Source organism: Myotis nattereri, assembly GCF_964212035.1.
Source record: "Myotis nattereri genome assembly, chromosome: 20".
Lineage (NCBI taxonomy): Eukaryota > Metazoa > Chordata > Mammalia > Chiroptera > Vespertilionidae > Myotis > Myotis nattereri.
In genome coordinates, this window is record NC_138096.1 from 7,397,531 (window position 1) to 7,424,259 (window position 26,729).

The 26,729-nt window shown below is 48.9% G+C and overlaps 2 protein-coding genes across 4 annotated transcripts in view; both read right to left on the minus strand.

Moving 5' to 3' along the window:
• Positions 1–7,395: 7,395 nt before the first annotated feature.
• LOC308535495 (required for drug-induced death protein 1) lies at positions 7,396–10,734 on the minus strand (the record flags this gene model as incomplete). The annotated part of the gene is made up of 2 exons (XM_081114410.1): positions 7,396–7,585; positions 10,465–10,734. 2 exons carry the CDS (start codon positions 10,732–10,734, stop codon positions 7,466–7,468), a joined length of 390 nt encoding a protein of 129 aa, XP_080970536.1. The 3' UTR covers positions 7,396–7,465.
• A 6,048-nt stretch (positions 10,735–16,782) lies between these two features.
• MARK1 (microtubule affinity regulating kinase 1) overlaps positions 16,783–26,729 on the minus strand; it is a 57,902-nt gene continuing 47,955 nt past the window's right edge. Inside the window, exons 15-19 of one of the 3 annotated variants that reach the window (XM_081114476.1) lie at positions 26,336–26,500; positions 25,676–25,927; positions 22,090–22,134; positions 18,487–18,885; positions 16,783–17,312 (exon numbers count right to left, since the gene is read on the minus strand). In XM_081114476.1, the coding sequence (XP_080970602.1) occupies positions 18,531–18,885; positions 22,090–22,134; positions 25,676–25,927; positions 26,336–26,500 (817 nt within the window). In that variant the 3' untranslated portion in view covers positions 16,783–17,312; positions 18,487–18,530. Of the gene's footprint in view, positions 17,313–18,237; positions 18,886–22,089; positions 22,135–25,675; positions 25,928–26,335; positions 26,501–26,729 lie in introns of those variants that run through there. The other 2 variants (XM_081114475.1, XM_081114477.1) reach the window with 2 other exon arrangements.

Consider the following 26,729-nt stretch of genomic DNA (forward strand, 5'->3'; position numbering starts at 1 on the left):
TTTGAATCATGAAAATTATTACTTATTCCAAAAAAAATCAACATCCTTTTAAAATATATTTTTAAAATTATCCTACTTATAATCAGTCTGGAGGTGTACTAGGCTCTAGGTGAGCAAAACAGCAAACCTACCCTACCAGTTTCTAATCTATGAAGTATTTTCATAGTTTTATATATCTTTGGGTAGGTTTCAAAGATCCATGAAGAGATAACTATAACCTATGCCAAATGGTTGTTATACTAGAGATGGGCGTAGAACTTTGAAAGCACAGGTTGGGGGTGGGGAGCTTACTATGCCTGAAGACTTGGGGAGGTACTGTGTCAACCATGTTTTGGTAGGAGGTAACATGTGAACTGGGTTTTGAAGCATGAATAGGAGTTTTTAAAAATGGAAAAGAGTCCTAGCCAGTCTGGCTCAGTGGATAGAGCATTAGCCTGTGGACTAAAGAGTCCCAGGTTCAATTCCGGCCAAGGGCACATGCCCGGGTTGTGGGCTCGATCGCCCCCCAACCCCCAGTAGGGGATGTGCAGGAGGCAGCCAATCAATGATTCTCTCTCATCATTGATGTTTCTATCTCTCCTTCTCCCTTCCTGTCTGAAATCAATAAAAATACATACATGCTCCAGGAATTTCGTCAGGGGGGTGGGAAGGCCACCCATATCCCTTGGACATCTATTTTTTAAAAAGAATTTTTCTATTTTGAGTTTTTCCTCCCATAATTTTTATTGAAACTCCTTCCTACTTTCTGCTGGTTCATATAAGAAGTAAAAAAAAAAAAAAGTATAACAAGCAAATATAAATGGGAAAACTCAGAAGTGACTGACTGCACATGCTCTTTTTTCTCCTTGTCGAATAGGTTCCTCGTTGTGGCTTTTATATTTTCTATAACACGTTTCTGTTACCAAGACGGCGCCTTGTCTGTGGGTTGGGATGAACCACTCTGAGTGTTTTATCTTCTCCGCCGAAATCCCCGCCTGCAGCTCTACGCCCTGGCTCACCTCCTGTTTTCTTAGGCTTGTCCCGTTGGTTTTGTTTTGCTTCTTTCTTCAATAGGCAACTTCCTCGCTTGTCCTGAAAAACCAAACAGTCAGGTCCCGCGGGATCTGTATTCTTCATGACAACAGTCAGCGGGACATGACGGCGTCACCCCCCCCCCCCCAGGGGACACCCCAGTTCCCGCCCTCCCCGAATTCAACCCCAGCCCCTTCTCCTTTGGGTCCAAGTGGGGGGCTGTCTCCAGCAGTGGCTGCCGATTTCCAGCAGGGGGCGCCGCCACCAGCGTTTGGGCGAGGAGGGCGGGGAGGGCGTGCCCGCAGCTGGTTCTTTGGGGCCCAGAAAGGAAGTGCTCCTTTCCTTCCTGGGGAGTAAATCCTGAGGCCGCAGCTTCCCTTGACCCAGCTCAGTGAAGAGTCGGTTCTGCGAGTCGCCGGGAGGCCCAGGGATTGGAAATGCACTGGGGAGAAGCAAAGCCACGCTGTCCACAGCCCCTGGCATTGGAACTATCCCACTGTGGTCCCTGCAGGCCTAGGAGGCAGAATGCTGTTAGGCCCTCAGGCCATCATGAGTCTGAAATAGGATGAGGCGTCTATTCCTGTTCCAGCGGAGACATCGAGTCCCCTATCGGCTGAGATATGGAGTCCCTTGTCTCCCCGGAGGGCCCCGCCCCGAGAGAACGAGGCAGGTGTCCACCATGGCAGCCCCCCACACTTGAGGGAGAGAGATGCCGGAATATGTGGCTTCAGGCAGGAAGCAAGGAACAGACCGGCCAGAAGAAAGAGGCGGAGATGTGTCTGTCACAGCACCTGTCCCCCCTGTAGGGTGGCCTTCCTTCCACCAGCTGGGACTTGGGGTCTACCTGGGTATGTCGGGCACAGTCACATGTCAGCTGACACCTGATCAATACATAGATGCTCCAAGGAATTCGTCAGGCAGGTGGGAAGGCCACCCATATCCCTTGGACATCAAGGGCAATGTCGTGGGGGCTGAAGCAGATGACCCCGAGGGCCAGGGACCTTCTCGCCTCCGGCCAACGGGCCCCCCAAGCTCCTTCGATGACCGCGTCTGTCCGCCTGTCCTTGCAGCCTTGACTCTGAGGAGGCTGTCAGCCAGGATGCAGAATCCCGCTTCCCCTCTCCCTGCTCAGCGGCTGCTTCTCTGCCCTTGTTTTCCTTGGCCTTTCATCTCAGCGCCGCCTGCGTGGGCTCAGAGAGGAGGAGGAGGAGGAAGGACAGGACCCGGATAGGTGTCAGGGGAGGGAGAGAATGTCCTTGCCTGCTGGGAGGGCCTCCAACCCCACGAAAATAGTATTAAACAGAGTGTCTCCCCGCCCACGTTCCTCACAAAATAACCTCCATTTCCCCGGCGCTTTCATCCTGTCGATTTACTAACGGGCCCAAGCCTTGACCGTCTTGAATGTGGGTAGAAAGCTGCCCGCGTTGCCCAGGGAGAGGGAATTCCAGGGAGTCCTCCTCATAGTTTGGGCCAACGGTGGTTGGAGAAGCCACACAAAGTCTAGTGTAAAGATCACCTGAACAGCCCTGGCCGGTGTGGCTCAGTGGATAGCGCGCCGGCCTCCGGACCAAAGGGTCCTGGGTTCCATTCTGGTCAAGGGCACGTACCTCGGGGTTGCAGGCTCCTCCCGGGCCCCGGGTCCTGGTCAGGGCATCCAGTCCATGTGTTTCTCTCACATGGATGTTTCTCTCTCTGTCTTTCCCTCTCTCTTCCACTCCCCCTAAAAACCAACGGGAAAATATCCTCGGGTGAGTATTAAAAAAAATAAATAAGATATATTTTTTTAAAAAAAAGGCCACCTGGATAGATAGCGGGGAGGAGGAAAGGGTGGAGGAGAAAAGCGAGACCGAGGGTGGGGTTGGAATCTGCAGGGCCTGAGCTGCGCCCTGCAAGGCTCCGTGCACGAGAGGCCTCTCCCCCCCGCCCACCCCCCCAACCCCCGTTTCAGCAGTGGGGACCATGACACTCGTGTCAGTGGGTTGTGCTGAGGATCAAGGCACGCGTAGAAAGTATTAACGTAAAAACCACTGAAACCTGTAAAGAATTTTCGTGAGTTTATTTGAGCCAAACTGTCAACATATGCCGGGAAGCAGAACCTCAACGAATTGAGATAGTGCTCCGGAGAATGGCGGGGTTACATTTGTATTTATACATTTGCAATCAAAGGAGGGACAGGGGTGGGTTACATGAAATTCATTGGTGATAGATGAAGGAGGAGGGATAAAGCAAAGCCAGGAAACCCCTGGGATTGGATAACAAGTAAAATGATGGACACATACTTAGGTGGGTGCAGGATCAATGAACATGATGATGAAGGAATTTGTGGTATCTGTCCTGGCGCCCAGGCACATTAGGTTGTGCCCCAGGGGCTCCAGAAAAAGGGAAGTTACAAGTTACCCAGACATTTCAAGGGTGTGTTATCATCGATGCAAAAAGACAGACAGGCTCAGTTAAGTTAAAGGTTGACCTTGTCAGTGAAGATACCGGCCTAGGACGTAACTACCCACCATAACTGCTTTTAGTTAAAGTTTAATTTCAGACCATCCTTTGTGGTGACTTTAAGTCTCTGAGTTTGCAAGACCGCCATGCAGGCCTCCCCTGGGCTTGTCAGGTCAGCACGTGGCCCCTTTCGTCCACAAAAGAAACACCTAACGGCCTGGATTTCCCTGCCGCAGGGTGAGCGCCCCCCTACGCCCCCCCCCCAGCCCTGCCTCACACGCCCCCGCCCCCAGGGCCGAATGTGTCTGTTCAGCGTTCAGCGGACTCCAATGCCAGGAGAGGCCAAGGGGAGTGCCCGGCAAGTCCCAGCCTCCCCCAAGCGGCCAAGGTCAGGGACCAGGCCAGTCAAGGCACTGCCCAGGCTCCAAGGTTAAAAACGATAACAATGGCTCAGGAAATCCCGTGGCTGCAGCAGCAAGCCCAGGTCTTGGTATTTCTTTCGCACATGATATTTCTGGCCCAGCAGACAGGCATTGTACAAATCCAACAGCCTTGGCCTTGAGCTGGAAAGACTTCTGCCTTCTTCCTTCCGTTCCTCCCCCGGCTAGTGCCTTCTCTGTTGCTCCGGCCAGAATCGGAGGGAATGCTGATTCCTCGCTTTCCCTCACCCCTGCACCCACCTCGGCCAACCCCATCACTTCTGTTTTCTCCATAGGCTCTGGGGACCCGTCCCCTCCCATCACCCCAGGCAGAGGCCGTTTCTCCCGAACAAGCCAGCCGCCCGGCCTCCCTGTCATGCAGCGATGCCCACCCCAGGCCCAGCCTGTCCCCTTGCAGCCCGGGGCATCTTTTCAAACCTGGGAATGGGGTGCATCGCTCCCTGCCCCCACTAAGATCCCATCAGAAGTCCCACCTAGCCCTGGCCGGTGTGGCTCAGTTGGTTGAGCACCCTCCCATGCACCAAGAGGTCACCTGTTCGATTCCCGGACAGGACACATGCCCAGGTTGTGGGCTCCATCCCCAGTGGGGCAGGGGGCGTACAGAAGGCAGTTGATCCATGTTCTGCTCTCACATTCATGTTTCTCTCCCTCTCCCTTTCTCTCTCCCTAAAATCAATAAAAACGTATTTTTAAAAAAGAAAGGAAACAAAGAAGTCCCCCTCTCTCAACAATAGACACTGTTGATTTTTCTCCGTTCCTCTCTGAAATCAAATAAGATATTTTCTTTAAAATGTGTTTTTAATGATTTCAGAGAGAGGAAAGGAGGAGAGAGGTAGAAACATCAATGATGAGAGAGAATCATTGATCAGCTGCCTCCTGCCCGCCCCACACTGGGGATGGAGCCCAGAGCCCGGGCCTGTGCCCTTGACCTGGGATAGAACTGTGACCTGTGACCTCCTAGTTCACAGGTCAACGCTCAGCCACTGAGCCACACGGGCCAGGCAAGGACATTTTCATTTTTAACAAATGCATGAGCTGAGGCTCCTGCACCCTGAAACCCATCCTGCTGGGCTTCTAGAAAATTCTAGAGAATGGCCCCACCTTTAAGAGCCAACCAGAGCACGAGGTGAGTCAGGGCCTGGGCCAGAACAGCACCGGGCTGGTCCCTGACGGGCCCTCGCCTGCCGTGTGCAGTCCTCGGCCCGCCATGGCTGGCCGCTGTGGGCATCACACTAATGCAAAGGCCAGAAAGTGAGGGGGCAAAAACATCTTCTTGCGCAGAAAATTAAGCCAACTGGGGTTTTTATTTACATAATCCGGCGAGATCAGGATACAAAAGCAGCCTTGGAGTCAAACATACAGAAAAAATGCTCTAACACCCCATTCTCAGTGGGGTGCGGGCCTGGATATTTGAAAGAAACTGAAGAGAAAGAAAAGGCGTAAAAGGTCGTCGGCAGCACGGGGAGTCGGGAGAACTCAGGCTGAGTGAGTCTGAAGTTCATCTTCTGACTCAGGAATCTGGCGCCGGGCACAGTCCCTGTAAGGTTTCGACTTTTGGAATTTCTGGGTTAATTCCTAACCAGACTTCCAGAAGTTCAGAGCCAAAGGAACTTGGCCTGATGGCGTCTCTAAAATGGGGGTGATGGGGGGGAGGGGGGGCGCGGCACAAGATGGGGAAGGTCTTCTGGCACAGGCCTCCGTAGCTCTTGTCCTTCCTGGGGTCGCCTTCCAGTTTCCATTTCCCCAGGGGCCCAGTGGGTGTCAGCATCCCTGGACCACTCCCAGCAACCCAGCCCCCTCCCTCCCTCCCTCCCTCCCTCCCTCCCATGTTCCTTCCTGGGATCAGCAGGCTCAACTCTCCCACTAAACACTGCTTTGCTTTTTCTTTCCCATTCATCGTCCGTCCGTCCGTCCGTCCGTCCATTCCCCCCCCCCACCCCCGCCAGCTCCCAGTGGGGCCAGGCATGCCGTAATTTCTTAATGTGTGAAAACGTGCCATGATCAACTTTCATCCTTTGGGCTTGAACAAGAGCATCTGTTTTCTCTTGTCCTCACAGACACTAGTGATGCTGGAATTGGATCCAAGTTCCACTCACCATGAGCCTCCAAGTCTTAGCTTCCCAGCTACAACTTTCTCCCCGACCCCTTTCCTTTTCTGTCCGTCTGTCTGTCTTCCCACCTTCTCCACTCCACAGTGCTACCTGGTTGGGCTTGAAATGTGAGCATTGGGGCCTCCTTTGCATGGCCTGGAAACTTCTAGGGGCAACAGGTAGGTGTTGCCACTGATCCCACAGCAATAACTACTTTGGAGTTTCAGAGATTCTGGAAACAAAGTCAGGACAGTGGTCAGTGGTGGAACTGGCCAAGGGCACGGAGTGAGGGACCTCCTCTTTCTTCCACCTCCCTCTCCAGGGGTCCAATCAGTCACTGGGTCATGCTGGGGAGTGTCAGGACCACGCTCACCCTAACCTTTGAGTCCAGGTGAGATGTGGTCAGAGTGGGCAGCACGGAAGAGGGAAGGATGCCACCAAGGCAGACAACGTGAGCTCAGAAGCCATCAAGCTTTCCCGGGCTCCTTCCTGGAGCCAAAGGCCCAGTCCAGCGAAGATTTCCCAAAGCCCAGAACCCAGATCTGGGTCCTGACTCTCCCCCTCTCTCCTCCAACCTCCTTCTGGTCCTGTTTCTACTTCCTTTCCACGCCTGTCTCTTACTTACCGGTTCCTTCTCTAAAGCCTACGCTTTCATTCCCAGATGTAGCATCTCCTTCGCTCCCAAGACAACGCTCCCTCCGATGGCTTGGCCCAGAGACGCTGAGCTGATGCTGCTGGCGCCCGAGTCAGGAGGCCCGCGACATTGCCAGCCACATGCGTGCAGGTGAGTCTAGCCAGCGCCCAGGAGCACTCCCTCACCACCCTTTCCCACCACGCACCTGCACCTGAACTTGCCCGTCCTCCCCTCACCCCCCTGCACCTTCATGTCACTCTGACAACGACTAGCGTTGATCTACTTTACACAGTCATGACGCATCGTCAACCCAGCTCCAAAGTGTCATGGCGTTCAAAGAGCTGTCACTTCCTTCTTCTCAAGCCCGAACTTAAACTCCTGGCGACAAAGGGCGGAGGAGGAGATGGGGGGCCTGACGTCAGGAGCAAACTGGGCTGCCGAGGGCTGTGAGCGCCTGGAGGCCTGCGACCTGCCCGGGAGGACATAGCAAATTCTCTCACTCCAGGTACAAGCCCTCCTCCCCATCGTCACCACGGTGCTCCCACTCAGTGAGGCTTTGCCTCCACACCAGCCAGGCTCCGGGGTGAGCAAACTGAACTCCGACCCCAAACCAACATCAGCCTAATTCTCTGCGGGACTGTCCAGTGGAGCCACCCGAGTCCAAGAGAGAGAGGCGTGAGAAAGCTCAGCAGACGGGCAGAGAGGACCCATTCACAGCACCAATTCGAAAGGCAAAGACTGTTTTTCTTCCAGGTATTTTGTGGCTTCAAGTCCGCGATGCTCCGGATTTGCAGGGCTCCGAGGGCAGAGGTCCCCGTGGTTCTGCAGGCGCCGGGCCCTCGCGGCTCCCACTAGCGGACAACGGACGCCACGCTGGTGGACACGGCGAACGGCGCGGAGTAGGCGGCGGCGAAGCCCTGCAGGCCGATGACCACGTAGTGGCAGCCTTTGGCGATGGCCTTCCCAACGTTCTATTTTTAGGAATCAAGACGAAAGCAAAGAATTGGGTCAGGCGATTTCTGCACGAGGGCGACATCCCCGAAGAATCATTTTCCTTCGTTCTCCCTGGGGGCACCTTAGCAAGAGACCGTGTTTGTCTCACACCCACCCCCAGCCCAGGAACATGGGGGGGACTCAGGACAGATGTCGCCACCATGCAAAGTACTTTCAAGTTCCTCATGTTTCCAGACCATTCCGAGATCTTGGGGACAGCAGAGGGGCTGCTGGCTCAGAAACCAAACCGGTTTTGTTTTATTTATTTATTTTTAACCAAAACTGACTCCTCTTCTGTTCCAGTTCATCTGAAGGCTGGGTCAAGGTTTCCTCTATCACCGTATCCCAGTGCCCGCCCTGCCCTCTCTCTACCAGCAGGACAGAGCCCTGACCAACCCACACATTTGTCTCCTTAAAGCAGGGGTCCTCAAACTACGGCCCGCGGGCCACATGCAAATACAAATGTTGTATTTGTTCCCGTTTTGTTTTTTTACTTCAAAATAAGGTATGTGCAGTGTACATAGGAATTTGTTCATAGTTTGTTTTTTTTTAAACTATAGTCCGGCCCTCCAATGGTCTGAGGGACAGTGAACTGGCCCCCTGTTTAAAAAGTTTGAGGACCCCTGCCTTAAAGACTCTGATGGCCTCATCCAGAGAAGTCAGCATTTCAGACACAGTTACAAACTCCTAAAGGGTGAGGACTGGGCCGTATTTCCTTTCTTTCTTAAAAAATATATTGTTATTGATTTCAGAGAGGAAGGGAGAGGGGGAGAGAGATAGAAACATCAGTGAGGAGAGAGAATCATTGATCGGCTGCCTCCTGCACGCCCTCCACTGGGAGCGAGCCTGCAACCCGGACATGTGCCCTGACCGGGAATCGAACCGTGACCTCCTGGTTCATAGGTTGATGATCAACCAATGAGCCACCAGCTGGGCAGGCCGTCCTTTCCCACCTCCACTCCTCCTGCCCCTTTTCTGCAAGACCTGGGGGTAGACAGGGCCATCCCAGGATTCAAATGCAATCACAACAGAGAACCTTAAGACGGCCACCTGTGACCAACATAAATCGAGTCGTTGCCCCATCTTCCTCTCCTCACCCCCCAACCTCCCTCATCATTATCGATGACCTCAGCATTCATGCAGGTGACCTGCACCTCGTCATCCACCTTGTCCCTCAACTGTATAGCCTGTCCAATGTCAGTGACCAGGGGACCTGGTTTCGTGGAAAATCCCTGATGGCAACCACAAACCTGTCACTTCCCACACTGCCTGGCAAGCCTGCCCTGTCTGTCCAGTGGCTGACGTTCTCTCTCTCCCAGGTGCCATTTCATACCTTTTTCTTTTTTCTTAAAAAATATTTTATTGATTTCTTACAGAGAGGAAGGGAGAGGGATAGAGAGTTAGAAACATCGATGAGAGAGAAACATCGATCAGCTGCCTCCTGCATACTCCCCACTGGGGATGTGCCCGCAACCAAGGTACATGCCCTTGACCGGAATCGAACCTGGGACCCTTGAGTCCGCAGGCCGACGCTCTATCCACTGAGCCAAACCGGTCAGGGCCGTACCTTTTTCTTTCACACACACACACACACACACACACACACACACGCATACACTCACACACGCTCCACGCCCTCATTAGGTGATCCCCGTTCATCTTTCACTGAAAAGGTCAGAAGTGAGCAGGGCCCCCCGTTTTTGTGTCTCTAGTGCTTAGCACGATGCCTGGCACATAATGAAGACCCCAACAGCACCTTCTGAGCCAGCACCTGAGCTGAGATGTGCCCCTGATCCGCTCACCGTTTGCCGAGAGCAACGATGGCTTCCTGGGCTCAGCCAGAACCAGGGAGCCAATGGTTAGCTAGTCCTGGCAGGACTCCAAGTCTGTGAGTCCCGCTTTATGGTGTTTATTCACGTGTTTATAACTGCCTGCTGGCAGACTGCGCCCAAAGCTGCTGACATGCCTTCAGGGAGGATGATACACCTAAGATTCCGGGAATGGGGACTGGCTGGTTTCAGGTAGGATAAGGGCCGCTGCAGGGCAAAGGAACCCGGATGATAAAGGAGACGGGGCCTTTGGCCTTTGGCCACAATGGACGCTGCATCTGTGATTTTTCTTCTGGGCGCTGTGTCCAGCCCCAGGGAGCAGGGGCAGCAGTAGCTTCGAATGCTTCCAGGCGGATCCCAAGGAGAAAACTGGCATTTTATCCGACTTTCACATCCATATCTCTTTCATCCTCTCTCTCTCAACCTCTTCCCTTGGCCTCCACCCCCAGGGCCAATGGCAGTATGTTTACAGGTGCATATTTGTGTCTTTGTCCAGCTCCCAGGCCCTTGAAATAACCTTGGGAATATTTGGGCCAAGAACTTAATTCTCAGCTGGTGGACTATCCTGGGGAGGATGTTGCCAGAAACGGATCCACTGGGCCCCAAGCCCATACTTTGCACCTGGGTCAACTTCTACACGCACCTGCCTGAGCCCAGGCCTCAGTATCCCCACCTGCCCAGCCCACAAGGGCGTGTAAGACACACTCAGGATGGGAACCGGCTTGGGGAGCGACCCTTGGGCCTGTCACTAAGCAGCCAGCAGCGGGGGTGCTGGCGGATGGGCGCCTGGGGACACCTCGGCTTTAGTTTCTATCCTTACTCCAAACTTTTCTTTCCTTTCCCAGGTCACAGAGGAACGGTTCGGGGGGACTGAACAGTGAATCCTGGAGAGAGGGTGGCTGTGGGGGGCGCAGGAGGCTGAGCGCAGGCACACGGTGGGGACGGGAATCCATTCCCCACGGGAAGCCCCGGGCGCACCCGGCACCCCGCACCCCGATCCCGGGCAGTGGGGGGGGGGGGCGGCCTACCTTGCCGTACTTCTTCAGCTTCTGCCGGTACCTCCGCTTGGGCTTGTCCTCCGGCACCGGGGCCACCGGCTCCTCCAGCGGCTCGTAGCGCTCGGGGAGGACGGCCAGGTGCACCCGCCGTGCGCTCCTCTGGGTCCCCGGGCGCGCGGTGCTCTCGGCCGCCGAGTCGTCCAGCTCCAGCTGCTCCAGGATGGGCTCCTCGTCCCCCGCCCGCCGCCCTCGCCCTCGCCCTCGGCCCCGGCGCCCGCGGAGCCTGGCACCCACCGTCATGACGCCGCGGCCCGCCGGCGAAGGTCTGGGTGTGAAGGCTCCAACCTTTGCTCCCAGCCCGCGGCGCCACCCCAGCCGGACGGGGCGGGGAGAACCTGAGGGCGCAGCGCCCCCTGGCCGTGGGGCCCGGGATGGCGGCGGCCCCACCAAGGCCTGGGCTGGGGGTGACCGCGCTCAGCCCACCCTCCCCTGTCCCCACCTGCGGGCCCAAGAGGTCAGGGCCATGCACCCCGAAGGGTGAATGCACCGTGAACTCCCAAACCATGTCACTTGCCACGAAATAAATGGACCTCAAATGATGTGTCTCAGCTCCCAAGCGGGACGGGTTCTGGCCCTTCTGCGGCCAAAACAGTAAGAGGGCAGGAGAGTTCTTCCTTCGCCGGGACTGCCCACGGGGTGCCCCCCGGGGGCCTGGCAGGTGTTTGGGGCTGGCGCTTTCCTTGGTTCTTTGGGATCCCCCACGGACACTCCACTCTCCTGCCCATGGCCCAGCAAATGCCCCCTGGGCCCCACTACCTACTCCCTCACCATCTTCATCAGCCCCAGGGCTCATCTCCGGCCTTCCTGTCCTTAGCCTGTGTGCCCTTCATATGGCTGCACGGGACAGGGTTTCCTACAGGGAATCCCCGCTTCCCATGACCGGAGAGCAGGCTGTCCACTGGGCCATCCCCACGGTGACTTCTAGAACAACGACAGAACTGTCGCTTGTACTGTGGTCAGGAAGCTGGGGCACCAGCAAGACACCCCCAGGGCTGCTGGCTGCAGGGACGCACCAGCTTAGCTGCCACCTGGGGGTCCTCCCCACCCTCCCGGAGTCCTGCTAGGTCTGCGCTGGCAGAGCACCCACACCTGTGCCCGTCTCTTGGGACGCGGAGACGGGGGACCAGATCCCCACACCTGGCACCGGAAAACCCAACACCTGCCGGGCCGCGTTTCCTTTGCCAGCAGAGCATGGCTGGCACCGCACTCCGCCACCCAGAGCTCCCGGGAGTGCACGGATTATACGCTCATTGCTCCCTTCCCTCCGGTACCCGAGGGCCTCGGGAACATGCCTTGTCTCCGAGCCTCTGCAGGCAGGAAGGAGGGGAAGGATGCTGAGTGCTAACCCACAGGCATCTTTCCGTACTGGTGAGAAGCAGCCACCTGCCCTCCACGGAGCAAAGACCTGGGAGAGCTAAGACCCGTGACAATATCCCCTCAGTTACAGAGTAAAACAAAGGCTGTCTTAAACATAATCACCGATTTGGAACAACTTGGGTAAAAATAGTTATATTTAATTGAAAGCAAAGTCCATTTTAGACATATAAAGACTTTGTTTTTTTTAAGAAAAATATTTTTATTTCAGAGAGGGAGGGAGATAGAAACATTAATGGTGAGAGAGAATCATTGATTGACTGTCTCCTGCATGCCCCCCACTGGAGATGGAGCCCGCAACCTGGGCATGGGCCCTGACCAGGAATCAAACTGTGACCTCCTGGTTCATAGGCTGACACTCAACCACTGAGCCACACCAGCCAGGCTCTTCCACATTCCGGCCTAGCCTGCCGACCTGCACTGCCCTGTCACTGAAAGGGGACTGTTTCTCACCTCTGTCCCCCACAGTCACTTCCTGGGGCCAGGCCAGGCCAGTCCTCTGCCCACGCCCCAGCTCAGTGCCTGGTCCAGGAATGTGAGCTGTGAGGCTGGCCCTCCCTGGAACTCCGTCACCTCCAGCTGTCCCTGCAGCCCCGACGCCCACCTCCCACCCAAGAATGGGTTCGGTGTGTTTTCCCCAGACCCAGAGTCTCTGGAATCATTTTCCATCGGAGGCAGAACCAGAAGTCCCCTGTGGATAAAGCTTCGACGTGGGATCTCTGACACTTAACAGAATTCTTTCACAATATAACGGATTCTCTCTCGTTTATCCAAAAGACTGAAGACTTGGGAAATGACTGAGCTATGTGCACTTAATACTATTGAGAATAGACGAATATTTCTATGGAGAAACGAGGTCAGAAATATGACCTTATATGTCAAAAGAGTATGTTTAACATTTTAAAAAATGATTTGAGAGAAAGGAAGAGAGAGAAAAACAGCGCTTCATTATTCCACTCATCCATGCACTCGCTGGTTGCTTCTGGTATGTGCCCTGACCAGAGATCGAACCCACAACCCTGACACAGTGGGAAGACGTTCTAACCAACTGAGCTACCCAGCCAGGGCCAAGAGAGTATTTCTAACAAAACCTGAAAAATCTGCAATGGTATATATTCGCCCTTGCCAATGGTATTCCATCCTGACACACATATTTATATACATAGGCATATTCTAATACATATATGTATATGTATAGGGTGTTCCAAAACAACATATATACACAAGGCTACCTGGGCCAGTTAAAGGATTCCTTTGGCTGAATTGTGACATTCTTATCACCCTAAAAGCACTCATAACTACAAATGGAAATAAATTGAGTCAATGAAAAGCCATTGGTGCATCCCAGTATTCTAAGAGAAATCAGTGTATGATATTAAAAGAACATGGCTATAAAAGACTATATTATTTTCAAATATTTTAATTTTCTCTATGTTCTTTGGTCCTGCTAGATGTGCACAGAATTGAGAAAAATGCAGAATTCCAACCAGTTCTAGAGAACTTATGAAATCACTACATCTGGATATGAGGGGTCCAATGGAATGGGACTGGCTGCTTTTGCAGTCAGATGGGAAGTCATTTAAATAACCCCAAAAGTGCAAAATCCGCTGAAGCATTGAAGGACATTAACCTCAAATCTGTGAGTAGACAGAAGAAGTGCTATTCTTTTAATCCAGTGAATGTGGGCCACGAGAGCAAGCACTTTTGGGGTGCAGTGGGGTGTCTGTTTTATGTACAGGTCCACGGAGTTCCAACTATTGTGGGTGGTAAGACTGAGCAATGCATACTGGATGGGGTTCTCTGCCCCCTTGTGGTTGTGTCTGGTAATAACTGGAACCAACAACTATTTCCATGTGTCAAAAAGTTTAGAAGAGCCCTGGCCGGTTTGGCTCAGTGGACAGAGAGACCGCCTGCAGACTGAAGGGTCCCGGGTTCAAGTTCGGTCAAGGGCACATGCCCAGGTTGCGGGCTTGATCCCCAGTACGGGGCTTGCAGGAGGCAGCTGGTCAATGATTCTCTTTCATCATTGATGTTTTTCTCTCTCTCCCCCCCTCACCCTTCCTCTCTGAAATCAATAAAAATATATTTTAAAAAAAGTTTAGAAGAAATGGTGGCCTTTCTGTGCTTTTGGCTGGAACTCTATCCATTCAGTCTGATAGCAGGCACGTCTCACACTGAACAGAATCGATGACTGCCAAACACATCACCACTGGAGTGCTGCCCAACAGACCAAACTTTCTAAAACTGGGTTCACACAGAGGAAGGCCAAGGGGATGGTTGTTGATGAAAACAGTGGGAAGCGCAGCAAGCTGGGGTTCCAGAAACGGGGGGGGGGGGTGCAAAACCTCGCTGGGCCAGACTTTAGACCAAATCACACCATCTCTGAGCCGTTTCCTCAGCAGAGAAATGAGGGTGTGAACCACATGGTTTCTCAGGCCATGTAGGTCCCCTGGTGTTCTGAGAAGACAAAATGAAGACGTTTAAAAATGAGAAGCCATATCCCAGTCTGGACTCATGTCTGTCCATAGTTAAGTAAAACCTTTTCACAAATAGGACTATAGTTTAACAGAAAGGAAACGTTACCGCTCATTCTGCACTCAACCCCGAAGCTAAGGGCTTGGACCAGCTCACCCTTCCCAGCCCCTTTACAAACAGCTGAGAAGAAAATAAATTATGTCTGTTATATGCCTACTGTGAGGCATTTAATTTTCAAATAATAATAACAATGTATTTTTCTTTTTTAAAATATATTTTATTGATTTTTCACAGAGAGGAAGGGAGAGAGACAGAGTTAGAAACATTGATGAGAGAGAAACATCGATCAGCTGCCTCCTGCACACCTCCTATTGGGGATGTGCCCGCAACCCAGGCACATGCCCCCGACCGGAATCGAACCCGGGACTCTTCAGTCCGCAGGCCGACGCTCTATCCACTGAGCCAAACCGGATTCGGCAAAGAATGTATTTTTCATTTGATGGAGAAGAAGGCTGCAAGAAAGCTACAGGGGAAGTGGAAAAGGGAATGGTCTTATTGAAGAGGGCACAGAGGTGACACTGATGCTAGAGATACCTGAATGCCGTCAGCAGGAATCGCCTGTGTCATGTTTCCAGGTCCGAGCCGTGTTTCCAGGTCCGAGCCGAGGCTGCCAATCAGGGCTTTACGTAATCTGCTTATTAACCTGTGTGAACCTTGGCAAGCCCTATACCAGGGATGGGCAACCCCTGGCACGCATGCCAAACATGGCACACCAGTAACTTTTGCTGGCACTCGAAACCCTCTCTTATAATCTCCCATTTACAATGGTGAATCTTTGTTCTCAGTGATGAATTTTGTTAAGTCTTGTAATAGGAGTAGCCTGACGGATGAAAGTAGTAGCTCGTGCATATCTCTGAAGGTCACGAAATAGAAACCCGATGTAAAATCTCTGTCATCAGTGATGCAGCAGCCAAAGTCCCACTGATAATATCAAACGGAGTCATAAAGTTTTCTGTCGGGCTATCAGTATACATGTATACATTAAAAAATAAATGTATTTTTCACCATCATATACTGTGTTTTTGTCACTTGAATTTTATTACTTCTTCAAGGTTCTTCACATATGTACACCTTAAGAGATATCAAGTAGGCGTAACATGTTCTCAAAAAATCAGGGTTGGCACACAGAAGAATTTTGAGTCAGAGATTTTGCTGGTTTTGGCACGCACTCACAAAAAGGTTGCCCATCCTTGCCCTAGAATAAGTAGTTCATTTTGGGCACATGTCTTACCACCATGACTAATGTCAAGCCTCTTCTCACGTATTCCTTCCACCAAAAGGTCTTTCCCAGCCTCCCTCTTACACTTGATCCACCCTTGCCATCCCTCGGAAGGCAGGCCTTCCTTTCTCAAGTCCACACACGGCTCTCCCCAGCTCCGCACTCCGGGAGGACCTGTGGCTGGCGCTGGCTTGAACGCTTTCCTGGTTTCCTAGTTGGGTGTGTTTTTTTGTTTGCGTTTACACTTGGGTCTTCCTGAATGAACCAAAGTCTTGGAGAAGAGGAACCATCTTTGACAATTCCTTTCTATTTCTTAAAGACGCAGTAGGTACCTCAATAGATATTTTAAGAATCAAGGCTGGGACCATCTTGATTAATTGACACGTGCTAATGGAATCACGTATCTATAGTAAATTGGTGCCTCACTCATGTCTAGTTTGGTTGCCCACATTGGAAATGGCACTGCCGGTGAAAATCTCTTCATCACAAGGCCTTTGGGATTTTAAGTAAAATCCTACCTTAGAGAATATGATTGGGTTAAGGTTCTGGAACTTAGTTCATTTTATTTATCAAATTTTAACTTTTCAACTTACTCCTGTGTCCCAGTCTTTATATAATAACTAATTTAATATTAGGGATGTTATAGCAAATAATATTTAAACAGAGACCAAGGACACCCTGATATCACATAGCCAGTGAACATAAACTGGTTATTTATTGATGCGAACGTACTGTAAAATTCTTCTAAATCTTCAAGAAAATGTATGCTGTTATGAATATATAAAACTGAAAATCTAAAGTGACTCTCCAAGGGACATAGGCAATACTTTCGACAATAAACATTTTTTTTTAATTTTAAAAATAATAGTGACTATCAAGATTTCATTTTTAGTTCATAAAAAATATTGAAGTAAATTTCCTTCCCACAAACACAGAAGAGAGAGAAAGTATAAAAAAACACCAGTTCCGATGTTGAAAAAGGCATGATGTCTGTTTTTATAAAACCATTTAGACAATAGGAACCGCTATACAAAGATGAACGTTTTCTTGCTGTTACAACATCCTGAAAACCTACGGAGCTTCACCCACTGCCAACAGAATGGAGAAGACACGACATAAACCCCCCTTCTGTCCTAGAAAACAGGTCATCCACATTCCGGTAAAGAGCAAAAGACGAGTGCTTTATTATGAGAACTGTTCAAGTAAAATTTCAGAGTGCACCAGTGGAAGTGAGAGGGATTAGCATCAACTGTCTGGAATGAACACGAGGTTAAAAAGGGGCTACACAGGTGTTTTCCAAACACCACCCTTGGCTAAGGCAAAAAAAAAAATACACTTGGTGTTCGAACAGAACCGTACAGAAGAGAGCCACATCACAGTCCAGTACAGAAGGTAAAACCCACCCTAGTCTGCAAGCCACGGGAATGAATGGCACGTCCCCTACTGAGAGCCGTCTCACGTAGGTTGGAATTACAGTGTTCATCACAGCTGTCGCGTTCTGCAGACTCGTAAGATTCAAATACACTTTCTATGCCTCCGGAGTGTGCGGAGGGGGCCCGTAGGAAGATAGTACAGTCGTTACAACATTCAATAACATTGCACAGTCAACCTCCAAGGCTAATTCCGTACCAAGTAACGAGTATTAAAATGTACCTTTACTAGTGGCTTTACATCGCAGGGATCATTCATTCTGAAAGGAAACGAGGCAAACGCCTGATTACAAAGCCGCGCGTTATAGGCCTAACGAGGTGGAATAAATACAAGAGATCTGGCAAAATCGTAAAAACAGAGAGGTTACGTGGGAACCAAATGAACGACCACATGAGCTAAATCAAAAATATGCTGTTATAAATAGTATATTTTGCTCCACAGTCGCCTAAGGACGCACAGATACCACTGTATCGGGGGTGGATGGAGAGGGTGAGGGCGAAGGAAGCAAACGTCCCCAATGCCAGTGAGTTCCTGAGGTGGCATTATTTCCTAACTGATGCGCTGACCAACACCGGGAAGATGAGTTGTGCTATGAAACAGTCCGCTATTATATTCCCACAAGGACACTGCGATATTGGGAAGGCAGCAAACCTATTGCGCTATACTAGCCAGATAAGGGATTGATTCTTTTTCATTTTGCTGCTATGAGGAGCAGAGGGTCAGAAAACACTTTCAAGTTCAAAAGACATTGGATGTAGGTTTTCACTTCCCCTCAGTACTTCTTAGTTAGCTCAAGGCAAAGCTATAACTTATTTTCATGGACTCTATTTTAAAAACTCTAAGTGCCAACACTGTAAACATGTCGTAACTTCTCATCTAAACCTTGTCTGGTAACAAGGATAAGAGCAAAGATAAGCAGGAATAATTCTGTGTGGAATAAAGCCGATCTAGGGATCAGCTTCTGGTTTCAATTTCAATACGACTTGAAAATAATTTTTTAAAAGTCCACACTACAATCGTAAAGACTACTTCTGTGCACTTTCAATTCTGGACACAATTACCTTCAAAATTACATGATGGAGGTAAGAATTTTAAAAACCCACCAGAATGTAAATAACAGGGAAGAATATTTTCAACTCAGAGCATCAAACGTACATTTATGTGCAGAAATCTAGACAACTATACAAGTTTTGAAGCAATCATCTGTTTTATTATACAACTCTATGAACAGAAAATGAACAGAAATACACAATATACTTACCTGTACATGTGAACCTACTTTTTTTAGCTACAGATATTTATTATAGTTCATACTGACTTTAATTTTACAGTTCATAACTATGTATAACCTTATCGTGTTAAGGGCAAATTCTACATGGGTGATTCACAGGCCAATCGCGTTAGGCATTACCCAGTACATTCGAGAACTGTACCTCATTCGGATGTGTCTTCCCTGATCCTGCCAAGCGGAGTTCCTTTACAGTTTGAGCTCATTGGCTATTTTAGATGCGATGTTCTTAAAGGCAATCGACGTTCCAGAGATGCGCTTGAAGCGGACCCCGTTCAGCGACAGCCGGGGCAGTTTGCACACTTCCATCTCCCACTGCACGAGGCTGTCCTGCCGGGCATCTCCGTGGACGCAGAAGAGCAAAAACCTCTCCTTCTGTTCGTAATCGCAGTTGTTTGCGTCTAACACTTTCCGGATCTCTCGCATCATGTCATTGGGGTCCATGGAGCTCGTGGTCTTCATGCTCCAGGTGAAGCGCAGAGAGCGTGGCTTGGGGTCCTTCCCCTCTTCCTTGTCTCTCTCTTTCGGGTCCCCGGATGCACTTCTGGAGGAACAGGGCACAGGGAGAGAACGCAGAGAAAAGTTCCACTCAGCAAGAAATCGACACACACGCAAACTCTCAGGGGTCAGAATTCAGTGCTTCAAAAAATGACCTACTTTGCAAACTACCTTCAGGCAGGTGCAAAGGTCCATGCCATCTTGCTGTTACAAAACCGACCCCAGGATGCCCTGTTTTGACTTTGTTAATATCTTCCATCTAAAATAGCGTGTTTCCGTAAAGGTACTTTTTTTGTGGGAACAAGTTTGCCGCCGGAAGTGAAGAACTGAATACTTTTTGAGGTCCTTCCATAGTTTTCTGTTTCAATTTGCAAAAGCCCAATCTTCATTTTCTGTACATTTGTACAAGAAGAGAGCCCACTAGCACTGTGCTTGTAAATACACAGTTTTGAAACATAAAGAAAAATTTCCCCTTTTCTATCTTTTTTTGGGGGGGGATAGGAGAAAGACTTGGGACAGCACGGTAGCAATGGCCACAGAGGGGTTACTTCTACCTGATAATGAAGAAAGAAGCTGGTACTGCAATGAGGTGAAGATGCCAGGTCGTACCACACACAGGAGTGTGGGCATCAGGGCCTCGAATCGTGTCCATGCTTTGCTGAAGACATCCTCAACACGGTCTACAAGGCTCCACACACCTACACCCCAGCTCCTCGCTCACTCCCGCCCCCCGCCCTTCCCCCCCTCCTCCCACACACACACTGGCCTCCATACTATTCCTGGAACCTACAGCGTCTGGTCTGGCCTTGAGGCTTTCACACAGGCTGTTCCCTCCACCAGAGTAGATGACTGACACGTATTTCTTAAGCGCATCAACCTCACTGAATTTTCCTTACTGTAGATCTCCCATGAATAAAACAGAACCAGACAACCCATTTCACAGAATCAGAGAGGTAAAAGTAGTAGATTTTATGATTCAGAATACCTTGTAATTAAATTAAATGAGCAATTATTCAAATATAGATGTTATAATTCTAATTTGCTAACCCATCTCACCTACATATGATTTAAAGTAGTGGTATATTTTTAAAGTATAATCTACTATCTACATATATTAAACATTTTATATCAATAGTATCTTATAATGTATACTCATGTATACATTTATATATGAATTTTCAGGGATACGTGTATGCTTATATTTCCCCCTCATTCCTAGGCATCTGAACGCCCAAAGCTCTGCAAACTATGCAAGCTTGAAAAAAAAATAAGGAAAGAAATAAGTAGAGAAAAGAAACCTCCAAAGACTATGAACTAAGTATGGAGCGCATTTATCCCAATGCCTTCTCCAGCATTCTCTTTCTGCTCTCTGACCCTGAGCCCCGGGCCTCCAGAAATGTGCAGATCCAAGCAGAGACATTTACCAAGAGCACACGCACACTCAGGCCATGGGTCAGCATGCTGGGGCTGGAAGGGACCCAAGAGATCACGTGATCAACCACTCATTTTAAAAACAGAACTGATGGCTAGGAAACTTAAATTACTTTTTAAAGCTCATACAGCTAATGACTTAAAAGAAAGACTAGAAATCAGATGTCTTATTCCAAGTCTAATTTTCCTTGCGTTCCACCCAGGAAACTTGGTGAGCTTCAGACAACAGGCACTTCTGAGACATTTTCTGGGTGTATCTCAAGGGCATCCCCAGTGCCAACGTTAACTCAGAAGCTCCTGGAAATGTTATAGTAATAACCACATCTGTCCTTTATCGAGCACTGACTCCATGCCAGGAGCTGTTCTACCTGCCTCACATGTGCTAATTCCTCGTTCGCCCCTTACAACCACCCTGTGGCGGTCAGAACGAGGAACTAGGGGCACAAAGAGGTAGAATCACTCTTCTAAAGTCACACAGATCATCCTGGGAACTGGAAGAAGAACACAGCTCACCCCACACGGTCTGGGCTCACGAGCCCATGCTATTCACCATCATGCCCACATCTCTCTGCAAAGACAGAGACTTATTAGCACTGGCCTGGTCCCTCCTAGGCTCCCCACCGTCTCTTCTGTAAAATGGGACCCTTTCCTCCTGGTGGTTGTGTGGATTCAATGACTAGCAAGTACTGTAGAGATAGGATGGATTCAAAAAGTTTGTTCAAAAGCAAAAGAACAAACAAAAACGAAACCATGCCAATGAACTGAAATATTAGCAGGCGCCGTGACACAGTCCACTCCTAAACGTCTCGGAGGGAAGTTTAGAAAACAGAGGGAAAGACTCCAGAAGGGGGCTCAGAGGCGATGACTGAATGCGGGATGACGTACGTCCTCTGGGTTGCCTGCCTCTGGCTGCCTTCCACGGTGTGACTCGGGTGCCTACCTCCATGAAGAATCATTGCAACCATTATGACTAAACATAAATACAGCGCAGTTTGTAAAAAGAACTACCTTGGAATGCTCAATCAAGTTTTTCCCAGAGCTCATGATGTTTTATATCCCAAGTCGTTTAACAAGTAGAAATTAAATCGAGGCTTGTGTTCAACTGGTCAAAAATTATTCCTGAAGGAAGCGGGGCAGGTGTTCACACAAACTAATTTCGTGCCTTTGTTCCTTAAATTTCTCATTTATAAATGTAAACACAAGTAGTAAAAACATGTCATTAATGTGGTCCCCAGGCCCCAGGCTGCCCATCACAAACCCTGAGAGTGGGACCCAGCCATCCGTTTAGTCAAGTTCCGACTATACTCAAGTTTGAGACCTGTCGCCAGGTCGAAGACACAACCAGTATTAAATGTCACAAAACCACAAAGCATGCCACAAAGCATTTCCACACGTGGCCTATAGCCGAACACTCACCTGAAGTATATCACTAATATCAAATCTTCCCATGGACTTGGTTACCTCAGTGATCTATGCTATTTAAGACTAAGATTAGTGACATCGTTTTAGTGAGAAAAGGATCAGTACATTTTAATCTATTCATTCTTTCGCCAACACATCCATTACAGGACAGAAAGGCCATTTCTCTACAAAGCATACAATTCAAAATCATGTTTGGAAAACACAAACTTACAGCTAATTAACTTACACGTAATTAAATGCTAGGCAACACGAGGGAAACCCATCCCAATATAAACATTTAAAATACACATACTAGCTAGTGATTCATTCTATTCATTTTGGGAAGTGCTGTCGGTGTATCAAAAGCACGTTTGCATACACGGGCCCTGGCAGCGAAGGGTTAATAGTGGCTCCTCACCTTGAGGTGTCTGTTCTGCCACTGGCTTCGCCTTCACTTGGATCCCTCAAAACAAAGTGAAGGTTGAGATTTAATGATAAGAGTGAAAAATAGATCAAGAAAACCTACATCTGAAATGATTTTAAAATTAACTTGTTGAGCCAACTTCTAGCATGACAGTTTCTGTGACTCGTCAGTCTAATACTGTTTCTCATGTTTTTCAACATAACCACACTGAACTGTCACTCATTGAGCGTCTACTGGGTATTGTCAGGGAGGAAATGCTGGGTGGTGGTTTAGGATTTTTTTTATACATAATCTTCCAATTCTCAGACATGATTTTAAAGTTATAATTTATTTTTTAGTTTAGTTTAGTTCAACCTAAAGTTAAAACTATTGAATAATTATCAACAGCAAGATTCAACTGCGTATTTGTTATGAAACAGAATTCTAGTAGTCGCTCAATTTTAGAAAACATACACATTAACCTAGTAGTTAGAAATAAAGCTCAACACATATATCAGTATTTCTAAAAATAAGTACCAATTTTTAAATAAGCAGTTAACTTATTTCAGAAGTTAAGCTAACGATTCATGCACATGATAAAATATTACAGCAAATGAACAGCCTACCCAAGCAGGTGAGTCTAAAAACATGAACTTAATCTTAAACAGAGACATTGATCTTACCTGGATATCCACCTGTGAAAGAAAACCAGGAAAACTCTACTAATTGTCCTTTTGTTGAATGTAATTGCTATTTTTAAAATCTACCAAAATTTTAACGACTTTGTCATTTTCAAAGTTAATTAAATACTGACATAGGAGTATCAAGTTGTAAACCCATTTAAATATATGAAGAGGTGGCTTGTGATAGCAAAATATTAATAAACAGCTGGGGAAAATGATCCACTTGAACTTTTAAGTTAATGTTTTAAGCATCCCCATATAAGAGTGGGCTATGGTGAAAAAATCATCAGGTTTGTACTAGCCGGGAGGCTCCATAAATAGGAGCATTGTCCTGTACACTGAAAGGTGGTGGGTTCGATCCCCATCGGGGTGCATATGGAAGGCAACTGACTGATGTTTCTCTCTCTCATGGATATTTCTCTCTCTCTCTCTCTCTCCACTATCCTCTCTCTCTAAAAATCAATAAGAACAAATCCTCAGGTGAGGATTAAAAAAGAAATCATCAGGTGTGATGCAATTTCCAGCTTACAGAGTCAGTATAGAGAACCTACCCACAGCACATGGGTCTAAAAACTATTTAAAAGACTTTGAAATAAATCATCTCCATCTCCCTTGATCGATGATTCTAGGGTAAATCGCTTTCCTAAGACCAGAAAGCAACACTCTCAGGTGGTCATTTTGGTGAACAGTCTTCCTACTGGCCAGGAAGAGCTACCCCCCCCCCCCACAGCTTCCTCTTTGGAATACTGGTTTCCAAATACATGAATCATGAGCTCACCCCCATTCTTATCCTTCCCTTCTTAACACTCAGCAAGCCCAATTCCTTTACTTTTCCCCCTATGAAAACCCCACTTTTTCACCTAAGCATTTAATGGCACACCAACTTGGTTGGTCCCAAAGTTTGTGAGGCGTCTTGGCTCCCAAAATGAGCCCGAGAACACCCAGTTCTGGTCACAGAGGGTGTCCGTGTGTGGGTTCCACTTTTTCAGGCCTTAGCCAAAGGGAAGGGAGAAAGGCAAAAGGAACCAGAGAGATATAGGGCTTGAGCCCAGGATGGACTTCAGAAGGAGAAATAAGGAGAAAGAATGGATTACATGAGAGATGAATTGAAAATATCTACACTAATAAAAGAGAAAGATGCAAACAGACCGTACCTTCACATCGCCCACAGCCAATCAGGAGTATGAAAATTAACCCAACAAAGATGGCGGGTTAATTTGCATATGCAGGCACCACTCCAGCCGCTCTGAGCCTCTGGGCAGCGTGGGAAGGCAGAAAGGCAGCTCCGGCCAGAGCGAAGGCAGTGCCAGCAACCAGGGGAAGGAAGGCCCATTCTTGCACGAATCTTCGTGCATTGGGCCTCTAGTTAAATAATAAGGCTAGACTATATCCTGAACCTTGAGAAATTCTCTAGCTTATCTCCAAGCCTCCAACACCGCCCCCCTCCCAAAGGTCAATATGCTGTGACTGCAGAGAGAGCAACTGCATCTCCAGTCTGCCACTTGCCAGAGGACTTAGCAGGTTCATTCCTGGGACTGAAACCAGTGACTGGCGTGTCTTCCTGCATGAAGTCACTTGTGTAGATGACACAGCCCAAGCGCAAGCACTTTAGCAATGCCAAGGCTGCTCATTCCCATGGTGACATGTGGCCTTGCAGGAGAATGGAGCATTTTCCTCTTCTCTAACCAAATCCAGAATTGATTGAAATGTGTTTAAAATCAAGACCCTGAAAATAACCTGCCAAACTGCTGACAAAACATCACAAACAATCTCCTCCCTCTCTTTCTCTCCCCCTCGGCCCAGAAAACTGTTCAAAGGACACGAATATGAGCACCATGAAGAAGAGCATCATGGAACCTTAGAAACTTCCATGCCAGCTGCCATCGGAGGCTGCGTCTGAACACCCTCATTGCCTCCACCTCATTCTCGATTTCAGGACCTGCTTCCTTCTAGCATTTACCAGAACTTACTACAACTTAGTTTTTCGTTTGCTTCCCACACTATTCATTTGTTCACCCAATAATGTTTACTGAACGGCATATTACGCGCCACGGTAGGCACTCAATATTCAGCAGAAGATTCGGCATAAAAGAAAGCAAACAAACAAGTCCCTGTTCTCACCTTCTGGCTGGGAGACAATGGACAAATAAATAAAGCACATCTATTATTTTGGAGCGTTAGGGATCTGCAGAGGAATGAAGCAGGGACCCGCAGTGTTGGGAGGAAGAGCTGTGATTTTACATAGAGGGTGGGGGAAGGCCTTCCGGGGGAAGTGGCATTTCAGCAAGGACCTGAAGGAGGCGCAGGAGCAGCCAGGGATGCAGGTCTTGGGAAGGGGACCGCAGGGACCCAGTAACATCAAATTTACATCAACCTGCACTGTGGTCAGCATCCCGTATAATCAATGTGTATTGCACGCTCATGCTTGCTTTCTCAAGAGAGTGCAGTTTTACTATTTTACTAGATCAGAAGATTGCTATTCATTTTGTGTTTACTGAGGTTAAGGTTTTATGATGTTAAATTACATAAGAAATCTATGCAGCTATATATATAGGCTTTTTACAAGAAAGAGAAAGAGGGAAACTATTATTAGTGAGCAATTTAAAGGATAAATGTAAACTCCTATTTCATTCCCTTTTCTAAATTAAGGCTTTTAAAACACATTTTTGAGGTCAAGTTTTGCTCTTTCCACTCTAGGAAAATTTTTAATTCTCATTTTGTCCGTTTTTCTTCTTTCTCTTAAGGGAAAAGATTTTGTCTTCCTTCATTTTTTTCTTCAAACTTCTGCAAAAGAGCAGCTCTCATGAAATGTCATGAAACCACTTTGAAAAATCACTATAAAGAGGAAAGAAAAGCCCCAAACACACTTCCTTTCTAATCCCCGGAGGCCACCGCACACCGGAGCCCGCGGGACTGACCTGCGAACGAATCTGGAGGTGATCTTGCTGATGAGGCCGGTGGACGTGCCCCGCCGGGCGTGGGCAAAGGCCCCACTTTCGTGGGACGGAGACGCGGGGGGCCCGGCGTGGGTGGCGCTGCGCCGCTCCCGGAGCTGCTCCCCGTGGAAGGTGCTGCGGCTGGAGCTGCCGCGGGGAAAGCGGGTTCGGTCTGGGGTGCTGGCACTAATACTGTGGGCAGACGGGGACGCGGCAGGCACTCTCTGGGTGGTCCTGTGGGGACAAGTCACAGCGCACTATTCAGAGTAACGGCCCAGGAAGCTCCCACTCCAAACTAGACACAACTTGCTATGCCCACTTTTTTTTTTTTAAAGGCAATAAGAACTCTTTATCACTATTTCTTTTCTTTTTAAAAAAGTTAAATGCCTGGCTGGTGTGGGTCAGTGGTTGAACATCAACCCATGAACTAGGAGGTCACGGTTGGATTCCTGGTCAGGACACAAGCCTGGGCTGCAGGCTCTATCCCCAGTAGGGGGCGTGCAGGAGGCAACTGATCAATGTTTCTCTCTCATCACTGATGCTTCTATCTCTCTCTCCCTCTCCCTACCTCTCTCTAAAATCAATAAAAACATATTTAAAAAATTCTTTAACAAACAAAATGAAATGCAGCCAGCACGTTACCCGGGTCGGTAAGCTTCGGAGCCGTCTTTAATGGTTGGCAGTGTGACTTTGATCGGGTGACCGGAGGCGGACATGGACTTCTGGTGGCGGGGCCGAGCTGAGGGGACAGCAGGGGCCACGGCGGAGCCGGCAGAAGACAAGCTGCTGGCCGACATCTCCGTGAGGCTTTGCACAGGGAACAAACGCAGAGAAGCGGCAGGTCACTAACATTTAAGAACTACATTTTCTAAAGTAAACTGACTAACACCTTTCATGACTACAACACTTAAAAGAAGTTAGCACTAATGGCATGATTAGTGACCGACGAGTCAATGTTCTCGGGAACGATGTATAAGGGTGGGAAATAAGGCCCTCACCCACCCTTACCCTCCTTCAGTAAGTGATTCGGAGACGG